This window comes from Amphibalanus amphitrite, unplaced genomic scaffold, assembly GCF_019059575.1.
Source record: "Amphibalanus amphitrite isolate SeventyFive unplaced genomic scaffold, NRLGWU_Aamphi_draft 000319F_arrow, whole genome shotgun sequence".
Classification (NCBI taxonomy): domain Eukaryota; kingdom Metazoa; phylum Arthropoda; class Thecostraca; order Balanomorpha; family Balanidae; genus Amphibalanus; species Amphibalanus amphitrite.
In genome coordinates this window covers 215,081-240,117 of record NW_024881814.1, presented here as the reverse complement: position 1 = coordinate 240,117, position 25,037 = coordinate 215,081, and the positions used below count along the sequence as shown (strand labels likewise).

At 49.0% G+C, this 25,037-nt stretch overlaps 2 protein-coding genes across 3 annotated transcripts in view; both read right to left on the bottom strand.

Moving 5' to 3' along the window:
• The window catches only part of LOC122388351 (neurocalcin homolog), a 153,645-nt gene that overhangs the window by 33,908 nt on the left and 94,700 nt on the right, over positions 1-25,037 (bottom strand). The gene's annotated exons all lie outside the window — the stretch shown is intronic.
• The window catches only part of LOC122388352 (neuronal calcium sensor 2-like), a 49,586-nt gene that overhangs the window by 11,705 nt on the left and 12,844 nt on the right, over positions 1-25,037 (bottom strand). The window contains exon 3 of the mRNA XM_043379383.1: positions 20,429-20,572. Coding sequence (XP_043235318.1) covers positions 20,429-20,572 — 144 coding nt within the window. The remainder of the gene's footprint in view (positions 1-20,428; positions 20,573-25,037) is intronic.

Sequence of the window (25,037 nt, the reverse complement as noted above, 5' to 3'; positions counted from 1 at the left end):
CCGATCGGCAGCACTCTCTCCAAGTAGGACCAGTCTGTCCAAACGGCCCTGCAGTGTCGCAGAGCCAGCCGACCCCGGCCAAAGTTGGCACCAAGTTCGGCCGTGTCGTTTCTTCCGGGGCGATCGCCGCTCGACGAGCGACAACTTTTCAGTCGCAGCGGCCAGTGTGTTCGGAGGCCGCCCAGCTCTCCAGAGTGAGTAGTGTCAAACATTTGCTTCTGCGAAAGTAGAATTTCCTTGGGTCCTTTGGAACTAAAAAAGGAATCTCGAAAGCAAGTAAAAATCTTAACCATTAGTTGTATGACAAAAGTATAGCCAATTTACGCAGTACCACAGAAACGAGGCCGACGAAATCAAACTATGCTTCAAATAAGAAAATTAACAGGTCAGTATGTTCAGTGAATGCCCAGCTCTAATCTACAGCCAAACATCTGTTTTCTGCGAGAGAGGAATTTCTTTGGGACCTTCCGAACTACAAAGGAGAGTCTCAGAACAATGAAAAGCATTGATCGATGTTTAAAAAGAAATCGCTAATTTTAGCAGGGTTATCGAAACGAAGTCGACTGCATAAAACAAACCTTAAAATCACTGAAACGAACAGGTCGTTACCGATAACCCGATCTGAAAACCAACCTCCTTTAATGGGTATCCTATATGTTATTGACCATTGACCAACCACCGACTCATTCGTCCAGAACCGTCAACTGCCTGCGACCACCCACCTCTGTGGCAGGGCCAGTGAGCCGCGACCAGTCAGTCCATCCCTCTGCCCGCTGACAATCAGCCTTCTGCAGTCTGCAGTATCAGACAACCATCCTCAGGACTCCAGTCAGCCAGCCGCCGCGCCATGCGTCGATACTAAGACCACCAGTTTAGTTACAGCACAACATCGGCATCCAACCGCGCTGACAGCGTCCGAAAACTCCACCCGAGTTCTCAACGTGATTTCTCAGATCCCCCAGTCACATCAAGTCAGTACAAGTGTCGAACAACTCAACCGTGCCGATTCCTCAGTCAAGCCCGGCCTGATTCCGCCTGCACCCCCTTGACCCCGCTCCCCCCAGGACTAGCTCAGCAGATTCACCGTTGGGGCGTGAGCAGAGGCTATAATGTTCCAATCGGCTGCCCAGACAATCCGCGATTGACTCGAGCCTAGCCTGTTCCACTGACAGACGACGTGGCGAACGGCATTTTAATGGAACTGATCGCCCTCTGGGTGGTCGTTTCCCGTCTCCACAGGCAAATTGGAGGCAATGAGTCGAATAGACAGCGCCCCTCCATCAAGGGGTATGGTGGTGACGGGCGGTGAGCGAGGAGGGAGCCAAGTGTTTGGAGCTGTGGTGGCGATCTACCCAGGTGACGGCCGGCGAAAATGAGACAGCGCGAGACCGAGCACGAGCCGTGTTTGGTCATGGAACACATCGGTCGGCGCTGCTGCGTTCCATAATACAAATGCTTACAAATGACAAACAGCAGACGGCGTGTTATGACAAGCGAAGCCACACACCACACAAACTGTCTGTTTTCCATTGGAGCTCCTCAGCAGTGTGAAGGCCACAGCGATTAGGCTGATCACACATGAGCGCCCCGCAAATATGCCTATTGATTGCGGCTATGGGACAAGCCCCAGTGTTTGCCGTGCCGGGCCACATCACCACAGCGATGAACTGGGCCACCCCAAACACGCGTGCACATACCACAGGAGTCGCACCGGTCACGACTTCTGATTGGTCCGTGGCGCCCGGAATGTATCGTGAGAAAGAGCCATGCACCATTTCCACGCCCACCCATCGGCCTGCGTTCCATTATCCATAATATAGCAGGGCTGAAGCTGAGCTCCTCCTTATCCATCCGGCTGAGCATCTCTTCCTTCCTCGAGCAGCGCTAACGCTCATCATTTCCCACCAAATACAACCTCCCCTAGACTGACGAGACTTTTTTTTACGTTAACACCAGATAAAATAAACTGATAAGTCGCGGCACTCCCTGCTAAGAAAGGAAATAAAACTAAAAAAAAAAGCAAATGAGAGAAGGGGTAGCGGGTTTAGGCGGAGACAAGAACAGAATGCGAAAGTAGCCACTGCTGAAACCAGACAGATGACTGTTCTCTACTACGATACCGAAAGCAACTTTCACTCAGAAGGGCATGCATTCATCTAGAGTAGAAAAAACAATCGCTCATTCACACGTCATGCAAACATACGTGGGGATTCGCTCTGGTCAAAAATTCGGCCGGTCAATGCTGAGGGCAGAAAAGCCTTTCCAGCTAAGCAAAGCTTGTTGCCGGTCAGGCTCCTTGCTCCAGCGCCAGAGTTATTCATGGTGACGATGATGAAAATAATTTCGATGAAACGTGATTTACTTGCAATTAGTGCAGTTTTGAGGCAAGTACATTTGAAATTAAGTTGCAATGAAAGGATAGCGAGAATTCAAGAGGAAATTCTCGAAAAAGCTTACATATTTTGTATGAAGTATGCTTTGACGTGTCTTTTTAGCTGAGATTTAGACATCTGATTAATGGTTGTTATAGAGAATTTGGATGCAACGACATTATTCCAGACACGCGGTCCTATCCATGATGCTATTTGTGCACGATAACGTTTTGCCGAGAAGGGTTCGTGAAAATGTTGTCTATTTCTTGTTCTTATATTATCCTGATCTACTGTAGTAAACAATTGGTTAAGTTGTGATGGTAAATGTGAAGCGAATTTTCGATACATGAACATGATAAGTTGTTGTCTAGCTAGTGCGTTTACTTTAAGAACATTGAGCTTACGAAATATGGGCATAGTATGTGCAAGACGATGTTCATTTACTATAATTCGAACTGCTCGTTTTTGTAATACTTCGATTTTGTGGAGATAAGTTGGATATGTGAAACCCCAGATTAGGCAGCAATAGTTTAAGTAAGGAAGAATCAGTGAGTTGTAGAGCAAGAGTAATGATTTTTCAGGAAGAAAGTACTTCGCTCTACTCAAGACTCCAATATTTCTACTGATAATGATTGCTATGTTATCGATGTGGTATTTCCACTTCAAGGCAGGGTCAATAGTGATACCTAGATATTTTACTTTTTCTGCTATTTCAATTTTTTCACCATGTATCATAATGTTCAAATTAATGATATTACCCATTTGGTTGTATACTTGGTAAATGGTTTTTTGTACGTTGAGTGTGAGTTTGCTTGCTTGAAGCCAAATGGATACAGCTTCAAGTTCTTTATTCATATTTTCTTGTAGTTCCTGTGTATTTTCACCTTCAAAAAGTAAGGCTGTGTCATCAGCATATAGAAGGCATTCTGATTTTTTGCATACATTTTTTAAGTCATTTATGTATATAAGGAAGAGTAAGGGGCCTAGGATAGAGCCTTGGGGCACTCCTAGCTTAATACTTTGAAAAGAGGATCTAGTACTTTTAAGTTCTACACATTGTTGTCTGTTTGTGAGATATGACTTGATAAAGCGAAGAGCACGACCAGTAAATCCGTATTTACGACATTTGCTGATGAGTATGTTGTGGTTCACTGTATCAAATGCTTTTTTAAGGTCAATGAATACCGCTGAGGATATTTTCCCATTTTCCATGCTTTTTGTTATTCGTTCTTGCAGGAGTACTATAGGCATGTATGTTGATAAGGATTTTTGAAAGCCAAATTGATCCTTACATAATATGTCACTCTGTATGAGGTATGCATTGATTCTCTGGTGTACAATCTTTTCTAGAAGTTTGGAAAGATAGGGAAGGATACTAATGGGTCTATAGTTGCTAAATATATTTTTACTTCCAGATTTGTATAATGGCTTCACCACAGCCATCTTCATACTTTCAGGAAATGTTCCAGTACTCAACGATATGTTTATTAAATGAACCAATTGACTGAGTATTGCTGAATATGTATTTTTGAATATTTTTGAATTGATGTTGTCAATACCAGCACCAACATTTTTCATATTTCTTATCATGGAGTCTAATTCTGCAGAATTTGTTGGGTGAAAATGATCAAATGTGTTTTCACTGGAAGTGACACTATCCAGGGGATCAGTTCTGGTATTTGGGATTTCTTTTTCTAGCTTCTCACCAATTGATATGAAAAATTGTTAAATAAGTGAGCTACTTGCTTGGTGTCTTCAATGGGATTTCCATGCGCATCACTGAAAGCAGTAGATACTTCAGATTTTCTACGATTCTTATTTATACAACTGTTGAGTATTTCCCACATTTTCTTTGAATTTGTCTTATGAAGCAATAATTGTTCCTGAAAGTACTTTTTCTTCGCTTCCCTTATCAAGCCATTGAGGCAGTTTCTATGTCTTTGATAGGCAAGTTTGTTTCTATTTGTAGGATTCTTTGTTTTTTCTCTATATAGGGTGCTACGGGTATTTATTGAGGTGAGAATTGCTGAAGATATCCAAGGTTTTATAGCTGTTGTTTTCCTAGTACACTTCCTCTTAATGCTAAACAATGCTATGCCTGAAGAGTATGCATTGATAAGTGTATCAGCTGCAGTATTTGCATCAGGGATGGTATGGAATGTTGAGAGCTGTTGGGATAGGTATTCTTGTAGTTCAGTGACTTTGTTATAATTGAAGGTGGTAATTCAATTGTCTTCAGGTGGGTTGATTTTTTTAGTACAGCATGTGAATATAGGGAAGTGGTCAGAAAAGTCATCATATATGATGCCAGAATAGGACAAGAGCTCAAGGTTATTGCAAAAAATATTATCAATCAGTGACCATCTGTCGTCCGAGACTCTTGATCTTGATGTTGATTTATTCTTTTTCTCAATCTGTTCAAGAGAGGCTGTGAGTTCATCTAGAAACAAGTTGTTTACCAAATCAGGAGGTTTGTATATAATGCCAACAATCACTCCAGTTATGCTTGTTATTTGACATTCAATAAAAAGGGATTGGGTGCATGACATTGTGCTTAATTTTATATCACATGAGGATTTAACATATTTATCATTGACATAAATTGCAACTCCTCCTCCACTCCTTCCGACCCTGTTGTTGAAGTATCCTGTGAAACCAGGAAGCTGATGACTATTTACTGATTCATTTGATAACCATGTTTCCGAGACACATATGAAATGCCATGTACATTGTGTTCTTTGTAGGAAAAGCTGGAATTCATCAAATCTGTCATTAGATGAAATAGATCTGGCGTTAACATGCAGGATACTGAGTTGGTTGAGGTCAGGAGTAGTTTTCAAATTTTGTGTTTGGGGAAGGGAGAAATATTTGCATGAAGATCTCAGTTCTTCAAATTTTTCATGAGTCAGGTGCAGATCAGATGATGTTAATCTTTGGAAGGGATTAAATATTTTAGTATCAAGAGATCCATTTGAATCAGTACATTCTACTAGATTCATTCAAGTATGGTATGTCTAATCTAACAGAAAATAGCACAATCAATGTCCAGCACCTCACCAGTTCGACGCAACAAGCGCCTCTTGGCTGGCGTTGAAACGAGGCGGACTAACCCATGTGAGGGAAGCCCAAGGCTGACTATTTCATTATTTGATATGGAAAAAGTCACGTGACTTTATAGTAATGAATGTTCGTTGCATTTGTTTTTAATAACTTCATACCAAGGATAGAACATCATGACAAGAAGATTCATTTGTATTTTGTTTTATTTGTTTTTAGGTTATTTGTGATTTGTATTGTTTCAACTTTGGCAAGAAAAACTTGATAAGGTCACGTGATAATCCACGGTAACTCATGTATTTTGTTTGTATCATTTGAAGGTTATTTTATGAATGAAGTTAGCACGTGGTTTCCATACTACCTACTCATTGTTTACGTTTACTTGTGGTGTTTGAAGGTCAGAGTGAGCGAGAGAGTGAGAGAATACGAGGGGGAGGCGTGTGGAAACATGTAGGAAAGGAGTCATTTTGTGATGTGGTGAGTTTCATTGGGTAATGAAACGTGAGAAACGTGACAGGCAATGAGTATCAGTGCAGCATTGGATAAATTTCAGGTAAACACAAATCCAGGCTAGCAATATTGAAGATAAGTGAAATATTTTATTTCCTTATTGTGATTAGCCATTTCCGATTGGACACACCATCACTGGTCAACAGGCAACAAATCATCACAATTTGCACACAAATTGAAGTGCTAAACTGACATCAGTTATTGTACTTTTTGTTGCTATTCCATTTTGATTTTGTTTAACATACATGCTAGTGATCACAAGCTGTGTTGTTGCTATGATTTTGTAGGTGTTTATGAGCATGCTGTTGAGGAAGCAGATGTCATGAGACAGCCCATCTTATGAAGTAGTTGATGTTGATGTTAATTACAACCAATACCTGCCTCCGGCTCCATGTCGTTTTCATTGTTATTTGTTACCATGTCTGTCTTTTCACACCAGTTAGTATCATACCATAACTCCATGTCAACTGTCAGGTGCTGGTCCAGGAGCAACCCAGTAACTGATATACTGTGAAATTGTAACAGTCAGAAATTCCAATGATAGCAAATAACTCCTCCAGTCTCCATGTTAAAATAGTTAAAACGACCTTTCTGCCAGGTTCAGGTGATTTGTCACCACATTCATCCATCCACTCACACAATCATTCCACCCACATCCACGCAGCTCCAATAGCACCCTGGCAGAGCTGGCAGATGTAGGCCTGGAGGGTTCTGTCAGATCAAAGTGATCAATTAGGTGAGAGGATCAGTTAATGAGAGCTCCAGTAAAGGGACCAGCATTATCATGACAGACCAGACAAGGGTATCCGATGTGAGGTGCAGACAGTGGGTTGGAGCTCAGAGCTGTATGGTAGGCAGTATTGTAACCATTCATAAGCAAGCCGTCCCAAGCATACTGCACCAAAACAGTGTCATATTTCACAGTATGACATGTTTTATTATGTTTGGTAAGTAGGCATTACTAATTGTACTGGCTATTTTTGATATTTTGAGTGACAAGTTTATTGTACTATGCAATATGCATAACATGTACTTTGTGATGTGCTGCAATATTTGTATCATGCAGTATTTGTATTTGTATTTGTGTTCTTTCCATTTGAAACTATTTCACACATTTCAAAGACCAGGTATCAGGCATGCCCAATCAAAAATGACTCAATCAGAAAGCTAGGGATTTGTATATTCTACTGCTCAGTCTGAGACTTCTTTGCCTGTCGAGTCTGACGTGCGGAAGGGACCACGTAGTCTTCCAGGTTGGTAGTTTTTCGTGCGACGGATCCGGGTGGGATGTTGAGGAGAGTTTGTGAGCGCATGAAGTTGTGGCCTGTTTGATGCTCGCGTTGGTTTGACTTAAGTGGTGCGTTACCTAGTGTAGCCTTGATTTCTTCCTCACTGAACCATGGCTGTATGCGCGAGTACCTTTTTGTTGTAGAATCTCTTGCCATGATGTTGCCATTTTTGGTATGATAGTTGAGGACCTCTTTTTTTCTTGCGCATCTCCTCAAGTACAGAGACCATTTTAGCCCTCTTTTCCGTCAGGTTCTCATGGATCGTGATCTTTTCACCTGGTTCTCCACCTTGTTCAAATTTTGCCTGATAGACCGCATCACGGTCATCAAGGTCCTGAAACTTTACAATCACCCGCCTTTTGTTTCGCAGTCTATGGCATGCTACTATTTCTCCCTTCATTTCTACTTTCAGATTTTCCTTGAGCACCTTCTTTACTGTGGCCCTGGTTTCCTGAGGTGTTTCCCCCTCCGCACCCTCTGGAAAGGAACCACCCAGGATGAGAGAGGACTTTCTGTTGTACTGCTCTACCTCATCAACATTTCTATCCACCTTCTCTATCTCCTTCCACAGCTTTTTGTTTTCTTTTTTCAAGTTTTCTATCACCTCCTCATTCTTTTTTTGATCAGTTTTTAGTTTTTTCAGCTCCTCTCGCAGAGACAAAGTCTCAAGGCTCACTGCCTCCTTCACAATCATCTCAATAGCCTCTTTATCCATCCTTGGGCCTCCCACGGTACCGATCCTTAACTTACGGAAAAATTACTCAAGTACGAACACAAAGTCGGCAAAGCTACAAAACTAAGGTGAGATTACCGAAAAGAAAGTTGGTACCTAATTTAAGAACAAAAATTAATTCTAAACTCAAATCTATCAATGAACTCTACTCCCTGGTTTGTGCGCCAATATCGTCGAAGGCTCTCGGGACTGGACACGTCCGCGCTCCAGCTCGCCAGGACACCGAATGAATCACAGAGACCACCGAATGAATCACATCACAGAGACCACTTACAAGTTTTAACCAGCCGGTGCCACATCCTTCTCCCATCCTGGTGCCAGTCTCTCCTTCCCGTGCTAACCCTCTTCCATTCCCAACCGGTGCTACCCTGCCTTTCTTTCCCACCCGGCGCCACCCACCAGCCTTTCCCAGGTGTGTATTTCCGCAGCGCGACCGCAGCCGTCCCGACCCCCGGTCAGGTTTCCACCAATTCACTTTATATCGGAGGGTGAGTGCCGTTAATTCGCGCCTGTCATGAAAGCTGAGCCATTATGACAGTCATAAACACCAGTCTGGCCGCAAAAGCATCATCACTACAGGAAACCATGGAAACATAATGTAAATTAGCACAAGCGGTTAGCTGAACTGTCAGATGCATATGAAACAAAATCTGGCATATCACGAGAGCAAGCTGAAAGTCCAAGAAAAGCAGAACATTTGGGATGCTTTCAATCGCCACAGAGCATGTTACATAGGCGAACAAAAATCATGAATGGACAACATACTCTTTCATGAAACGACTGGCGTCTGTCAACGACAAAGATAGAATAAAAACAGAGTAACAGAGCTGGGAAGAAAAACGGAGAAACCTAGAGATAGCGACGAGGTCACATCAGAACTCGAGGTCACATCAGAACACGAACCACCAGCAAAAACTCGCCTCTGTATGCTGCAAACGACCGGCTCCACTTTGGCAGCGCAACAGGGCATTCTTCATAGCAACTGCGATACCACGAACATGCTATAAGCCCAGCCAATGTCCGCTGCTCAACGTTCATTACTCATCGTGCATCTGCGGGCAATTTGAAGCCAGTTTCCCGGAAGGCAGGACCATCATCTTCACAACGTTGGATGATATTAAAGGCCAAATTTAAAACTACGGCCTCAAGTCTGGCAAAACATAGACGAAGTAACCAAATACCTAGCATCGAAGAGGATACAGGCAAAACATGACTGAAAAGCCCTGATGGTTCACAAATTATCTTCCTTCACCGGATTCTGATTTTAACAGGGAAGTGATCAAGGCACACGGTGCGACATGACTGAGCAGCGTTCGCCATTCTCAGAGTGACACAGACAACTCTCGACTCCGCATTGCAACGCTCCACAATGCACAACCCATGAATCCAATAACGCACCCCACACCAGAGCTACTGGAAGGCACCGCACCCCTCTGGCCTCTTCCCGAAACTCAAACAGGGCTGCTCTGTTACAATGCATCCAAAGCAATCTGTTCAAAATGGAGACTCCGCAAAATGTGGCAATATTGCGGTCGCAGCGATACTCATCCTAAATCTGCGCATTGGACCGGATTGCCTTCAACGATTGAGATACTGTAAAGCAGCGCACACCCATACGTCTATGAGGAAGCCCGCCGCTTCACCGCTACAAATTGCTTTACCATTGAACCGGCGCGGTGGCCTTTATTATATCGAGAGGTTCCAGCTTGCCACGAGAATTATTCAGGCAATGTTGGCAATGTTGGCACAGAAAATATCGCACTTCGAGAGCTCCCATAGCGGCTGAGCGCAGATCCCCAGCAGGGAGCGACAAAGCTTATTCTAGAGGTTCTCGTGGTTCTCGAGCATATCGAGGATGCTCGAGAACCACGCACATAAGGTCCTCTGACAGCTGCGTCACAGACCGGGATCCAAAGGCTAGCTGCTGCAGCATCAGCTTCGTCAGCCAGGTTTTACCTTCCAGCCTTCTCAGTTGGAGAGCTTTTAAGCAGCTCTCTCGACAGCTACACTAAACATGGCGTTCCCAACTCAGTAACTAGTCATTTCCCTCCCGGGCAGCTACCGCACATGGGTAAGCTAATGTCCCAGCAGCACCAGGTCATGTCCCATCCGTTCAGCTACCCTCGCAGCTGGGTAAACCTCATGTCCCAGCAGCACCAGGCCATGTCCCACCCGGTCAGCTACCACCGCAGCCGGGTAAGTCGGTGCCGCGCCGCGCAGAGACGGTGCAATCAATGGCGGCCGGCCGGCCTCCAGTGACGCCGGCCGGCCGGCCGACCGTTCAGCGGCAGCGCAGCATCCGGCGCCGATCGATCGACCACCGACTGCCGCCGGTACCGACACTGCAGGCCGACGGTGAGCCGACACTCGAGCCGAGCCGAAACCGCGGCTCAACAGGTCGGCAGCTACCCAACACCGGTGACCCTGGTCGGCAGTTAGACCAGCATCAGAATGCCGCTCGGCAGCTGCACTACATCGCTTTGCATGGGCACTCCGTTCCGTGCCACTCTACCCGCTGCTTTGTGCTGGCCTTTGTCATTCCGTGCGGGCGGGCCTTTGCCCCGCCCGTTACCATCCCGTCCCATACCGTCCGCTGCGACCACCTTGGTTCTCTGATCTGTGCGGTAGGAGCCGCCTGCTCTGCACCGACAAGTTCAGCCCGCTCTGGCCGGTGCCCCGTACCGAACTGAGCTGTACCTACCGAGAATGCCGGCCTTCTGACCGGGTTCAGCACGGTCCACGGGAGCGGCTCGGACCATTTTGGCCGCGCTCAGAGTGCCGGATCGTGTCTCGTTCCGACCTCCCACGGTCCGCACACGTCAGTCTCATGACGGTTCACGGCGGTCAATGGTGGCACACCGGCCGGGAGAGCTGGAGGCACTCAGCACAGCTAGGGCGGCTGGAAACGCAGCAATGCAGTGGTGACTGAAAGCGCAGCGATAGACAGGGTGCTGATGGCGAGGCTGATCGTCAGTTAGTCCTCTCTCAATTTGTATTTTGTCTCAATATGACCGGAACAGAGAAACGCAGAGATAACTGAGGAGCAAAAATTTGTTTCATTGTTTAGTACCAAGAACGTCCACAACGAACCCATTGAAAAGCAGAGTCGTTGATCAAGCTTTGTGCAAATGCAAGCTCATTATAAGAGACCACTCCCACAACATGCTGGTCAAGATGTCTCGATTATTCCCGAAAAATTCCATAATGCCCAAAGACGAAAGCAACCAGACAGATCTACACAAACGAGACATTCTTCGCATAAGAGATACAAATAGACACTGGAGCCGACAAAGCTCGGAGTGTCTCCGCCAGCATAAATATTCCAGTCTCGGTCTCAGCCGGGGGTCAGACGGTCACATCCAACTTCCAGGCTGCCGGCCGGGCTCCGTGGCGTCTCGCCGTACCCTGGATGGGATGAGACGAGCACAGACAGAGACGGAGACGGAGACGGAGACGGAGACGGGTCGCTGCGGGACGGCGCCGGCTCATGAATCACAATCAGCAACGGCCAGACTGCCTGCAGCGCCAGCAGGCGTCGGCTTTCAGTACAGACGTCGACTTCGCAGATCTTCCACGGGCTCGCCTGGGGCGAAGATGCAGTTCGTGCATAGCAGTGAAAAAACATGGCAATGTAACAAACCAGTGTCGCAACTCGCAACCCCCTGTCATTGTTATCAAGGCCTGACGCAAACATGCATCTATAAAAGCCGGAAAATGAGAAGTTCATTGATGCACGAATGAAGGGACGGGCGGCCGGCCGTCCTTCCGCATCTAGCGGACCGGGTCCGATTCCACGAACAGCGCAGCTCCCTCATCGGTCAAGGTCAGGCTCCGGGAACTCATCCATCAGCAACCACCGGACTCGCACCATCCCGCACAACACGTGGGATGGTTTCATCTCCTCCACCAAACGCAGAAGGCGTCCGCCCCGGCCTCCGGTCGACCTTGGCAGCGCTCGCCCGTTTTCCGGTCCTCAGGGAGGAATGTCTCGGTACCCGGTTCAGTATGGCAGAGAGCGGTATATGCCCGTGAGTCACCCACGCCCCGGTTCACCGGTGCCAGACGGTCCCGCCGTTAGTCTCCAGCCTCCATCAACCACAAACATGTCCGCCGCCCGGTGACGTCAAAGGTGTAGGTATGACGTCACTCAGGATGTGACGTCACCACTCCGCATCAGTGACGTCAAGAACCATGGCGAGACTGCTGGCCGTTCCTTGGCAGCTGAGTAGAGTCTTTCAGGAATCGAGACCACTCCACTTCCGGCATAGGCTCTGCAGGGCGGGCGGGGCGAGGGCGGGGGCGGGGCGATCGAAACGGGGGCTTCGATCACATGACTCAAAAGTCCGGCATTGCCACTGGACAGCTGCCTGGAAATGTGAGTCAGACATCGAATGGCTCGGTCACCAGTGTCTTGTGTCAGGAAACGACGCTTTATGACAGAACATAAAATATCCTTCACCAAAGGCATTTCGACAAATGACTGCGTGACGTGTTCAAAAATGACACCCAATAATTGGCTTGGGTGTCATTGGCTGATGATGAAACTAGTTAATAGGAAGCTAATTACCTTTAACCAATTATGTACCATGATTTATTGGATTAATTACACGACAATCACGAAAATAAATAAGAAAGTATTGACAACCCACGCACCATTACCGGACCCAGGACTTTAAATCCTGGGCTTTGAACAATTTCGATCAGACAGTGACAAAGCACACGGCCGTTCCGGCTGCAGGACACGGCGGCGGGTATTGGTCGCGTAATCCCACATCCGCCGGGCCGTCCCGATAGCGGGCTTAGTACGCACAATGGTAGTCTCAGCGGTACTATCAACTGCTACAAACTGACGGTCTCGTGGCCCGGATCAGAGGCAGAAAACGCAGCACACCATTTGACAAAACAAACGCACACAGCTGCCACCCTGTTTGCACAAGAGCGCAAATAAAAACCTGCTGACAACTCTTGCCAACGTAAATTCGGAAAACGAGGTCGCAATTGTGCCATTTATAACGCAAGGAGATGCAAAAACAGCGCTACATTCACGTAATTAGCTGTTGTTTACTCCATCAGTATTCAACCAAACAGCAAACGTAGAACTCAATTCGAAATAAGCCCCATTATGGCCAATCATCATAAAGCCAAAACATAAGGGAAACTGAGGTGACAAAGTGGCCTTGTAATGTGTCACTTCTCGTAGGACATTCCCTGTCCTGGCTGCTCCATTTAGTTATAATTTTATTTCAATTTTATTTAGTTACAATCTTAGTTAAAATAAAAACCATTTTAAACAAAATGGCAACATCTCAATATTCCCTCTGCATATCGAGCAGCCAGAATAAGACATCTGCCACGAACAAGGATGGGAGCAGCGAAAGGGAGAAAGAGGAATGAGAGCAAGGAGACGAAGCAACGACGTCATCGTCAGCCGGTCAACAAAACATTAAAATCGGATGCAGGAGACGGAAGACAGTCGTTCCGACCCGGCAGGAAGTGGGCTACCGTCATTTCCACCGCCGTCATCAGCGACTACGGGAGGCTTCTTTGGCAATTGATCCCGAATGCCGCTGTTGACTAGACGTGTTTCAAAAAGATTACCTTGCCCATCCTAATACTGATCGCGGTCGGTTAATTCCGCCGGCCGTCTCCCAACGCCGCTGCCTCTTATGATACGAGCTTGTTATTCGCACCAGCAGCAATTCAGCATCCACCTTCATCTGGATCGGTCTGCGTAGATCACGCACTGAGCAGCGAGCACACCACGAAGCGCATGGAGGCCGGCTGATGTCGTGAGGTGGACGGATCGGCGTTTCACTCAAACCAACAGCAAGCACACGCACCTGATTACCGAGACAGCCTGTTGCGCGGGCCAACGACATCACGCAACAAACACGTCACCCACACGCACTAGAGAGACCTGTTGCCACTCTGTTATAGGTCGATACCTTATCATATTTACCACTGCCATCGTGCACGGATAAATGAAAAGCTTGGCCATTATGTTGAAAAACCCTACGCCCTAGGGAACGCTGATGGCATTGGGATGAGCAAATCAAGGTAGGTAGCAAATCAAGGTCAAAGATTGGGTTTCAGTTGCATTTCCGGTATCCCACCTATGTAGTCTACAACCTTTCTTCACAAGCCCACCTAAATGTTCCCAAAATAAGAGACGACAGATAACGAATGGAAATTCTGTAGTCGCATAAGCAACCATTTAAGCAGATTATGCGGGCACTTAATGTACTTTTGATGAATGACGAGGGCCATGTTCTCATATCTGCCAATGGACATCTTGGAGAAAGAACGCCACGTCTGAAGAGGAGGCTTTGACCAACTTGCTGATACATCAAAGTTTGTTTGAACAGCGACAAGTTTTGAAACAAATGACAGAAACCATCGAAGTCGACAAGAAAACTGACCACGGTTACGAATCAAAACTCCACTAATCTCGGTGTCAATGTCTCACAAAACAAGACGTCCTGTCACAGCCGGACCACGTCAGAATCCCCACATCGCCCGCGGGGGTAGATCGCAGGGTCCCGGCCGAGCCGCTGGCAGGGGGCCAACCACAACCTGTCGACGTCCAAGCCGGGGGCGTCTGTGTTGGGAGGACGATCAAACATTGGTCATGTGCCCCCGACCCCCGGGGGTCCGACCCCACGTCATCCGGGCGGGCTGCTGTCGTCGACAGCGGTTACCGCGTTTGGCAAACGATCGCCGCAACGGCAACGGTTTTGTAAACGACGGAAACGCGTGACGACTGCAACTTCGGTAAACAGTCAGAAGTGCTGCGTAGAAGCGCATTCGCCATTCAGTTGTAATGTGGGAAGGTCAATCCACGAGTCATCCACCGAAAAAAACTCGCATTGCGTCGTCTACCCCAAATCATGTAATGTACCATGATCCTCACCGGTCTCCTGACGCTGCAAAGACACAGCCGCCGCTTACACTACACATTCCATCACCATTACGCGCAGAGGCGACATCAAGATGGCATCCATCTGCCCTGCGGCCGGGGACGAGCATACTTTCCTCAGACCAGGGTGACACCACCGGGCTGGAGACAAAGCGCCATCACCACCACATCTGCTGAAGAAGAACAAGTGGTCCGATACAAGTGATCTGACTCAGAGAAGAAGCAACGACGTATTACATGAAAAGCAGTGCATCATAAGTGGGGATCGTAAAAAGAGCACTAAAAGCGCATGATGACGAAACACCGTCGCAGTGCGTGGAAGGATCCGAAAGTCAGCATTTTTGACACGGTAACTCGCCTACCGCCCTGTAGCTCATCGTCAGCCTTCTTAGCGTCTTCCAGAACAGAGCGATCTCGACCCACCCCGAGTCTGGCCTCCTGGGTAATACGTGATGAGCAGAGGAGCCGATGTCAGTTCCCTCGCCAGACTGATGACGCAGCTCGGAGAAGAGCCCGCCAGCCGAGCTCGGCCCAGAACCAGGCCTCGCGTGCTGATAGCAGAGGATCGCCGCATAGAGCCTTACCGCGATGATTGGATCGGCGACCTCATCAGCGTATCGGGTTCGCTGGCGACACGCAACTCGCTGGCGACTGCGAGAACGCGACTTTTGCTCCAGAGAAGAACACATATCAGCAAGATCACGAGCTTATGACGACAGACAAACCAAAAAGACGAATGTTGTGGTCGCTTTGGCAAAGTTGGATCAGGATCAGCGCGACGATGCAAAGGGTTAAGCCGAGGGTTAAGCCTCTTATCGACTCAATTATCAGAAGATAATCTTGAGTTATTGCTTGGAGACATTCACTTCCAAGCGATAAATTGCACTACGTGGACACAGCTATCTGACTGAGCACTAATGTCACGACACAGACAGAGTTCAAAGAGACGGTCAATGGTCATCCAAGAGTTCGGCCAGCTTACCACCGCCTCTTGCATAATCCGCAAAAGCAAGCGTCCCTCTGACGCACAGCTATTCAAAGAAAACGTAGATGAGAGATAGCAACGCATCAATAGAACTAGATCATACACAAAACAGACCCATGACGTCACAGCACACGTCTCAAATCGTAACACACCAAACGGAATCCACTGGAATGAAACACCTGCCCAAGGTCGGAGATATTACTAATCTGGTAGCCATTTAGCAGGCTCACGGTGTTCGACTGTCACCGGTGAGCGGGGCTAATCACCGGGATCTGCGGTTTTCAGGCAGCTCTACGTCCCATACTTTTATCACAGGCGGAAGTAAATTTATCACAGACATTTCTTCTCCATTCCACCTGATGGAATACCATTATTCACAGTCAAACTTTTCCGCGTCTTGAAAAGAAGCCGCGTTATTTGTGTCAGCGGTGAACCATTGAAGATGCATCCCAAGGCAACAGCAAATAAAGCACAATGAGAAGAATGCCGCCTAAATAAGGTGGGCGGACAACGTCGAGAAGCCACCATAAATTTCGTATTGAAGCTTTCCACAACTTGAAAGGCCACATAATGGAGGAAAGTATATCATACTCATAGGATATATCTGATATTAAGCATATTTCCAACTCTCTAACTAAATGATTTGGTATTTCAATCATTCTAAAAGCCAGTGTCCTGATTTTCGTGAATTTGGGTGGAAACCCACACCCGAACAGATTCTCTTTGCGACGTCCCGGAAAGCCAAACGACGTCCCTGACAGATAAAAGTCGACAGGTATATCGAACACTAAAAGCAAACTAACAAAAAGAAATATCACCTCTGTGGCCTAAAAACACAGCTATGCAAAATGATAATAAATATATCCCAAGGCCTTACAAACCCACTCTTATACTCAACTCCCGTTTCCTACACCGCTGGCAAGGCCATAGACCGCTGGCCAACTGCCCAACAGTAAACAACGCGGTTTTATTTTCGTTTTCTGTGCGTCAGATATGTATAGTTTTTTCCCTTTATCATGTGAAGGTAATAGCTGCCATATGAAGGAGAAAAGACGTTGGAATAGAGGGATCTGAGGACGTCGTTTTCCACTTTTCAGTTTTAGTAACTGTGCAGTGTATAGATAAAAATGAATCATGCGAATATATTACTTCGACATTTATCTATAAGCACACAACATACCTTTTGTATCAAATCACTGTAACATATTTAATTATTTTTTCCCCTCAGAAGGTCACAGTAACGGGGTAGCGCTGCCCCTTGAACCTACCCTTCAAAAGTAATTAATTTTGCATATGTTGATAGTGGTTGGGGAAAAAGTTTGTGTTTATTTATTTGAATTAAAATAAAGTTACCGAATTTCAACAGTTTTAATTAAAGTATGTCGTCCTTGGCTTAAAAATACACGTAATGTTGGGGACGTCGATTGACCTTGTCATTCCCATTAAATCGACGTCCGTACAAAACTGAAAAGTGCACAATGATTTCGCATTTTTTCCAGCCAAGAAAAATTCAGCGTCTACCTTGGAGTTTTCTTAATTGAATTCCATAGCAGGAAGCTATGGAAATTAATATTCCTAACTGTTTTCCACCTCTTTGTTTGGACGTCTGCTTTTTTACGTCACTCCTCTTGCTCGATATAATATCCCTCTTATGACGTCAATATTTAGTGATAGCCGCTGGCTCTTGGGCTGATTTTTGTTGAAGCATATTTGTTATTGACTTGTGTACGATCATGGACAAGAGGGGTGTTCACGGGCACCGCACACTGCTGCGTGCGGTGTGTCCAGCAGGCGTGGGGGTAGGGGATGGGTAGGCGGTTCTGACGTCACGGCTGCGTGCGGTGGACGGTCCGCTGTGGCCAGTCCCGACCGGCCACAGCGATCGCTGTGTGCGGTGACGGAAGGCTGACGTAGGGACGAAGTGGGCGGAGCTTCGAGGCTGTGTGCGGTCCGACCGTACACAGGGCCCGTGAACAGCCCTGAGAACTAGACATCTTCAAAGTGTTGTTTTGGTGTTTGTGGTGAATGATTGAAATTTATATTGTACTAGGGGTAAACTGGCATTACTTTGTGTTTATATACGATCCTTTGAGGTGCCTTCAGATGCTATTAGTCAAAATTGCTAGTGAAAATCGCTAATTTTAAGAGATTTAAGGGATCTTCAGTGGCTGAGGCTCCGCACCGATATCGACGTCCTTTTGAAATACTGACGTCCTTGCGACTTCAATCACACTCTCCTAAAAATCAATTTCAGGACACTGCTAAAAGCCGTCTTCTGCAATATCAAAAAAAAATAAAATAAAAATGACTCTGAATGCCACAACTGAGGCTGCACTGCAATGTCCAATTACTCCACCGAATGTCAGACTGCGGGGGCGTCTGGCGGTGGACTGCGACACTGAACAGGAGCATCCCAGCACCGTGCCACAGCGGTCCGAAGGGGGCCACGCTCGTCTAAACAGACCTCCCGAGCCGTAAAAACAGACACCGCGGGGCACAGCACTGCAGAGAGCGAGCGAGCGGCGGAGGAGGAAGGGACGGAAAGAATTTATGGCGCGAAGGGAGCAGTGAAGGGATACAGGGGACAAAGAGATAACATGGCAGGGTTCACAGGCTACGTCGATCTTGTTCTGTCAGCATATACTCGTACACAACCAGCAGTAACTTTATGTTTGGGATGCCGTAGCCGCTTTGATGCTCCTATCGTGCAGTGTTTGTCCCGGCAGCAGTCGGAAACGAACCAGGGCAGGAACGAAGTAGAACCAAGTGGCAGACTTGGTAAGGGCTTCATTCAATAGAGGAGAAGCGATACCACCTAGACAATGAGCCTCCAGCATCAGTAGTCCCTCTGGTATCCACTGTTCATGGAGGAAAACGACAAGCGGTGACACCGGATCAATAACCATCTTGGCGTTCCCAGGTACCGTTTCTCGTTCAGTAGTCCGGCAGCCTGGCCTCATTGATCCTCTGAACATGGCGTCCTCGGCCAGTTTTCTCCGAACACGGACGGAGTATAAAGGTCAACACGGTCTCAGCACAGCCCTGCACCTGGTCGCCTCTGCTCCCAGAACAGCTCACCGGCTAACCGCTCGACCGTCCGCATGATCATCGATTCGACGAACGGTCTTGTCGACATCAGAACAGCGCCAAACAAACCCTACAGAGTACGTATCGGACCATGAGTGTTGGAATGTTAAACACATCCCAAAATAGTCCTGAGATAAGCCAGAGATGATCACACGAGCTCCACCGTGCACCGGTCGGAGCTCCGGTTACCATGGCACTGGCACCAGCTCAGGAGCCAGCTGGACAAGTCGGCACGCTCAGCACCATGCTACGTCCGCATTCTTCAGTGCCACAGCACATTCGACATCATGACCAAGAACGGCCATTTTCACTGCGAAGGGGGATCTAGTTTCATTAGGTTCACGGAAGGTTTCAAGGGTCAGCCTTCCTGAGAGGACACGGATGTGGTCTGTCCCTCGGCACGGCAGCGCCGAGGGATGCATCAGACGTGACACCGTCGTACGGCGCTTCCGGGCACCTGGGCCCAATCTTACCAATGCCGTGAATAGGATTTGGCAGCACTGGCCGGAGTTTACGGCACTGATATCAAACATATCCTTTTTATTTACATCCACATAATCTTATCTAATGATTTTGATAGCGTGAATGATTATGAATGTTGCCTGAACGAATGAATAAGTGAATGTGGAATAGTTCTGAATGTTACCAAATGCCGTGAATGCGCATTCACGGCAATTGGTAAGATTGGCCCCTGGATCCAAACAAGAGCTGCACGCAACGTTGTCACAAGATGATAGAATGCCCGATCCAAGTGGATGCGCCACGAGACGTCTCCAAGAGAAAGGCGATGATGATGGATAGCAGGAGCGCGGGTTGTACAAACTCAGGCAGGTCGAAGTGGCTTACAATGCCGCCAGCGATAGAAGCTGCACGCATCCATCTTCTTCCTGGCACCACCTCATTCCTTGTTTCGGCTATATTACTTCACAGCGCATAGGGCTACCCCCCGGGAGCGTCCTCCGTATTAAATACCGGCTGTTCTCAATTAGCCTGGCCTGAAACTCCTCCAAACTGCGGTGATCCGAGCTAATTGGGCCAGCAGCCAGCGCGCCTCCAAACTCCGCCGGCGGTGCCCAAACTTGGGGCGTAACGCCCAACACTTCCAGGCCGGCGCACCGATGAGCACCAAGTTGCCCGGAGCGAGGCGAGCGATATTTTACGAGACTCATCGTCCCGCAGCCAACAACTTATCCGGTGGCGGCTAGCCGCGCCGCCCAGATGACGCCATCGCTCCGCTGTATCGTGACCTCTGGCGGCGGCGGTGACCCCGACAACGAGACGCCGGTCAAAGGTCAGGCGACGGTGGCAAGGTGGTAAATTCCACACGGAAAATTTACAAGCCGACACCGGGCACCGTTATTGTCACCCCTCTGGTGCTAACTCTCTAGCGGAATAAATAACGAGAATTTAGCATGCGGTAAGATTCGAGCCCGAGACCTTCTGTGGAGGGTGGATATGAGGCGAGGGCTCGAGACTCACCTTGAAGTCGATGTAGCCGTTCTTGTCCATGTCGAACGTTCGGAACACGTGGTCACAGAACTCCTCTGCGTTGCCAGAGGGGAAGAACATCTTGTACATGTCGACGAACTTCACGGGGGTGAGCTTGCCATTAGGACAGTCTTGCTGAAAAACAGAGAGACACGAACGATCAGCTGGCGGTACACAATTACATATGTGGCGTTATAGGATAGGGTGAGCAGCTGATTAACGACAATCTATGTGAGGGACCGTGTCTTAATGCATCGTATTCACCAAAACATTTGTCACACAATGCAAATTCAAAACATGTCAGCTGAGTCATCTCTGACTTAAATTTTACACAAAACAACAAATCAAAAGTAAAAGACGACACGGCGGATTCTCCACTTCAAATTTGCAAAAGCATTATGTCGTCACCCCCGCTTCCCGAGCCTCACTTTAACCTAAATCCTACTAAAGCGCCTACAAGCCCACCACCTTCGCGACTATGTAACACCGACCCGGTTCACTTAAATCTGAGTCTTCCAGATACCCCATCGAAGAAAGCCCCACTAGTCGTGTTGAGCGGCCATTTTGTCGGTCGTATTTTGTGCAGCGCCGGCACAAAGCTGACAGAAATTAGGCCCCTAGCGTCGTCAGTGCCGTCATGAGTGCACGACGGACGCCACGGGACGAGGGCGGCGGCGGCGACGGAGGCGGACGGAGGCGGTGGTGGAGGCGAGGGCGGCAGCGAGGGCGGGGGCGGCCGTAACGAGTTGCCCAGGCGACCGAGACGTCCCACGGAATCCGTTAATCGCCCTTGTGGCGGTGGCGGCGCGGCGGGGCGGCGGCGGCGGAGGTCGGGTGTCGGACGTCGCGAAGACCCATTGTCACGCTCGGTCGACACCCTATGGTGCAGCGCCTGATGGCCCGTCGTCGCCGCCCGGCTGGCCGCCGCCGAGGCAAGACGAGCAACGGATGGGCCAGCGGATGGATGGGACAGGCAATATACCAAGACCGGCACACAGCACGGCGACACGAGCCAGGACGACGCCGACGAGGGCGAGTGAGAAAAAAAGTGTTTTCCCGATGGATGTTTGGGAGAGAGAACTTCTGTGACCGTCCAATAACTGTCCGGCCCGACGAGAGCGACTGAAAGGGTGAGGCAGACGAGAGCGGACGAAAAAACAGACTGATAGAGGGTGAGCCCGGAGCGACGAGCCGGAACGTTCGCTCGATTAAGTGACCCAGATGGCACGCCAAGCCGATCGTCCAAACGACCGACATCCACGCGATAGCGTGAAGCATTTCTTGCCCGTCAAGAGCTAACTTCCTCATAATGGTTTAGCGTGACACAAAGTTCCTTCCGTCGTCTTCTACAGTGTCTCCGTCGTCCTTGACCGCGTGGAGCGCATCACGTGAGTGGACCACCACGAGGTCAGCGATCCGCCACGCTTCTCCCTAGACCTTGAACCCGCGCCGAGAGCCAGGGACCGACCATTGCGTCCCGGCTTCATTTCGTCCGAGCAGAGCTGCCCGTCTCGGTCGGTGGCCTCGATCGGGGCTATCATCGAGGTGATCATCGTCCCATCGCCGCGCAGGCAGCTGAGGCGACCAGACCAGCCTGTCGGCGGCCCGCTGAAGAACTCAGGAGCTGACAGACAGCGGGCCACTCGGGAGCAGGTAGACAACAAGCGACTTAGGGGTTCAGGAGCTAACAGCCAGTGATCAGTTCAAGATTCAGCAGAAGCAGGAGCTATCGAGGTGTCCAGGAGTTCAGGAGCTAATAGACATCCAGAGCTTAAGATTCAAAGGCTGAGGGATTGTGAGGAGGAAACATCGGGTCCGGCTATCGGAGTCGGAGACAAGTATCTGTGGTGGTGACGGATGACAAATTGGGTGCTTTGACACCAGCTGTTACAGCCCAGCTGACGGCATCAGGTCCAGGCTCCAGCGGCAGCTGCAGGTGATGGGTGCGACAGCTCTGCTCTGCGGGTCACTGACCATCGAGGCGAGCCGTGCGAAGCGCCGTCCGGGGGCTTCCAGCAGCTGAGGCGCGCAACAGGCACTGCAGCCGGACCCCGCCCTCCCCGCCGCCTGTTGAGGTCCGGCCGACCGCTGAGTTTCACCAGACACCGGCGGGTCAGCACCTTCGCCGATACTGCCGCGGTCACCAGATCTGCTGCCGGTGGCGCCAGGCAGGCTGCGACGACCTGACCGGACTGGGCACGGGATGGAGGCATCGGGCCACCCTCCTCACTCAGACACCGGAGCCTTCTCTCCCACCGAGTCCATCTTCGCCGCCGTCGAGGACCGGGCTGGCAAACGTCATTCCGTCGGACACGCCGTCCAATCAGAAGATGGACGGCGCCGCGGAGAAAAATAACGGCCGGCCCGCCCCTACCAGACGCCCGGATAGAAAGCGTCGGGACTCGGGAGTAACATGTCACTTGGAATCGATTCGGCTCTTCAGTAAATGTGTGGCTAACTCAATGATGATAAAGCGCCGGAAAAGTTCATAATATTCTAGTCGCTTAGTAGGAAGGACACCACCTGCTGTATCTTACCACTAGCTAATGTCGGCCTGAGCCCACCTGGGTCCTTCACCCCGGCATGACCTCAGACAGAGCGATCGAGCGGACACGGCCGTCCGACATCGAACCATCGATCTCAGAAACTGCGCCGGGCCGGCGGCGTTATTACAGAGCACTGCTGACCACACAAAAACCGGACATCTCTATGGATCGCGGGGAAGCTGGCGGCGGTCCGACTCCGGCAGCTGAGGGCGGTACCACACCGGCAGGTCCCGAAAAAAAGCTTCCTGTTCTGTGTCCGGGGACAGAACCGCGTCATTCATGCACAGATGTCCGCTGTTCTGAAAAGAAGTGGCCGCTCACTTTATTAGTGGCGTATTTACAGAAATGTACCGAAAATACGCAGCTACGTATCCTTCAGGGCGTTTCAACATCAATTCGTTTCAGATATTTCGCAAACATGCGCCAGTGTAAAGCCAGGAATGGCACCGCGGATAAGAATATTGCGTTTAGAAAATCACGACGATCTCAATGCGTATAGTAAATGCAGCTTCATCAGACGAATGAACATTGAACAGCCTCCTTTTGGCTTTCATCCAATGGCTCGCAATCAACGAGAAGTGGGACTAACCGAACAAACCTCACTGCGAGGAGGCGTTAACTTTTCCCGAGAAGGCACAATATAGCACTTGGCACTCTGCGGTGATTGGGCCTTTCCACCTCACTACAAAACCGACCAGCGAAGCGATCGACCCCACGCCATTCTGATGCTAAACTTGAGCTTTCGAATTCAATCTCATCTAAGCAACAGCCTCACTACGGACCGTCATTTGTAGTCGAAAGCTCGCGAACCGCCCTGAAGTCTCCAGTATCTGTGCGTTCTGGCGGAAAGTTGCGGCCATCGAACTGCACGCCCTAAGGCAGGCTGCTACTCCTGTCACTGTAACTTCGGTGGCCGGTGGCCAGCTCATGTCCTGCTTTGGCCCAAGAAGCTGACATTGGCTATGCCTGGTCCTCAGTCACGTCTCGTCGCTTTCTCCCGACGAGTTCCACGCCATCGACCGAACCATCTTCCTCCACCACTTGTCTTTATGTATATCCTGTACACAGGTTCCCTTTTCGCGTCCTTTGGTAAAACGACTCGGACAGCATTTCGCCAGGTCCGCGACTAGCTCCATTCACAGAATCAATATGGCAGCTGGAGGCCATAGTTCGGCAACTGTTACAGGCTGCTCAGTACTCAGTCATGCAAAGCTTCAATCAAATAACAAAAGCAGGCGTGCCTTCAGCTATTCGTAAGTTTGATAGTCACTATATGGACGGCGCTCATATGGCCGTGATGGAATCGATCCGGCGATATTAAACGGGTCACTGGTCAGGGAGAGTGGAGCACTGGCTATAACAGCGCGACATGCGGACCTATCGGGGGCTCCGGGGACTTACGGAGACTCGGGATATGAGCGTGGGTGATGGAGCACCCTCATAGAGCGGTGGCGGCCCCTCGAGCACCCACCGGGTGGGCACAATAAAGACGCCACAGCTGGTGAAACACAGCGGTGAACCGGCCGCGACGTCGCCATCGCTTGGACGGACCGCGACGGAAGTGGTGACGCCACGCACCCGATCGTTAGTGCTGCCCGCGAACCGTGCTTCAGACGGGGGACAGACGATTCGCACAGGGCGGCGCTTCAAAAGACGAACCTGTCCCTTGTTCGTCACGGGACCGAAAACGTTGACAGGTGCCAGCTGGCGTGGATGCGTGGAGCCCACGTCTGGTTTCACCACGGGAGGAGCGTGCTGTATAGTCGACTACAGAATGATGTTCCACTCCTCAGAAGCTATCAGTTGACCGGAGCGCTAAGTTGTGCCGTTTATCACGCAATTAAGCGTGTCGATTGTGAGCATTGGGACAAAGCCATTATTTGTGAACTCAGCCCGTGTGATGCGGCACAGCCTACCACTCCAGGCAAATAATTGCCTGTGAAAAGTGGAACATCATCCTGTATTTATATATATATATATATATATATATATATATATATATATATATATATATATATATATATATATAAAAGGCTTTTAGCAGCAGCAATGCA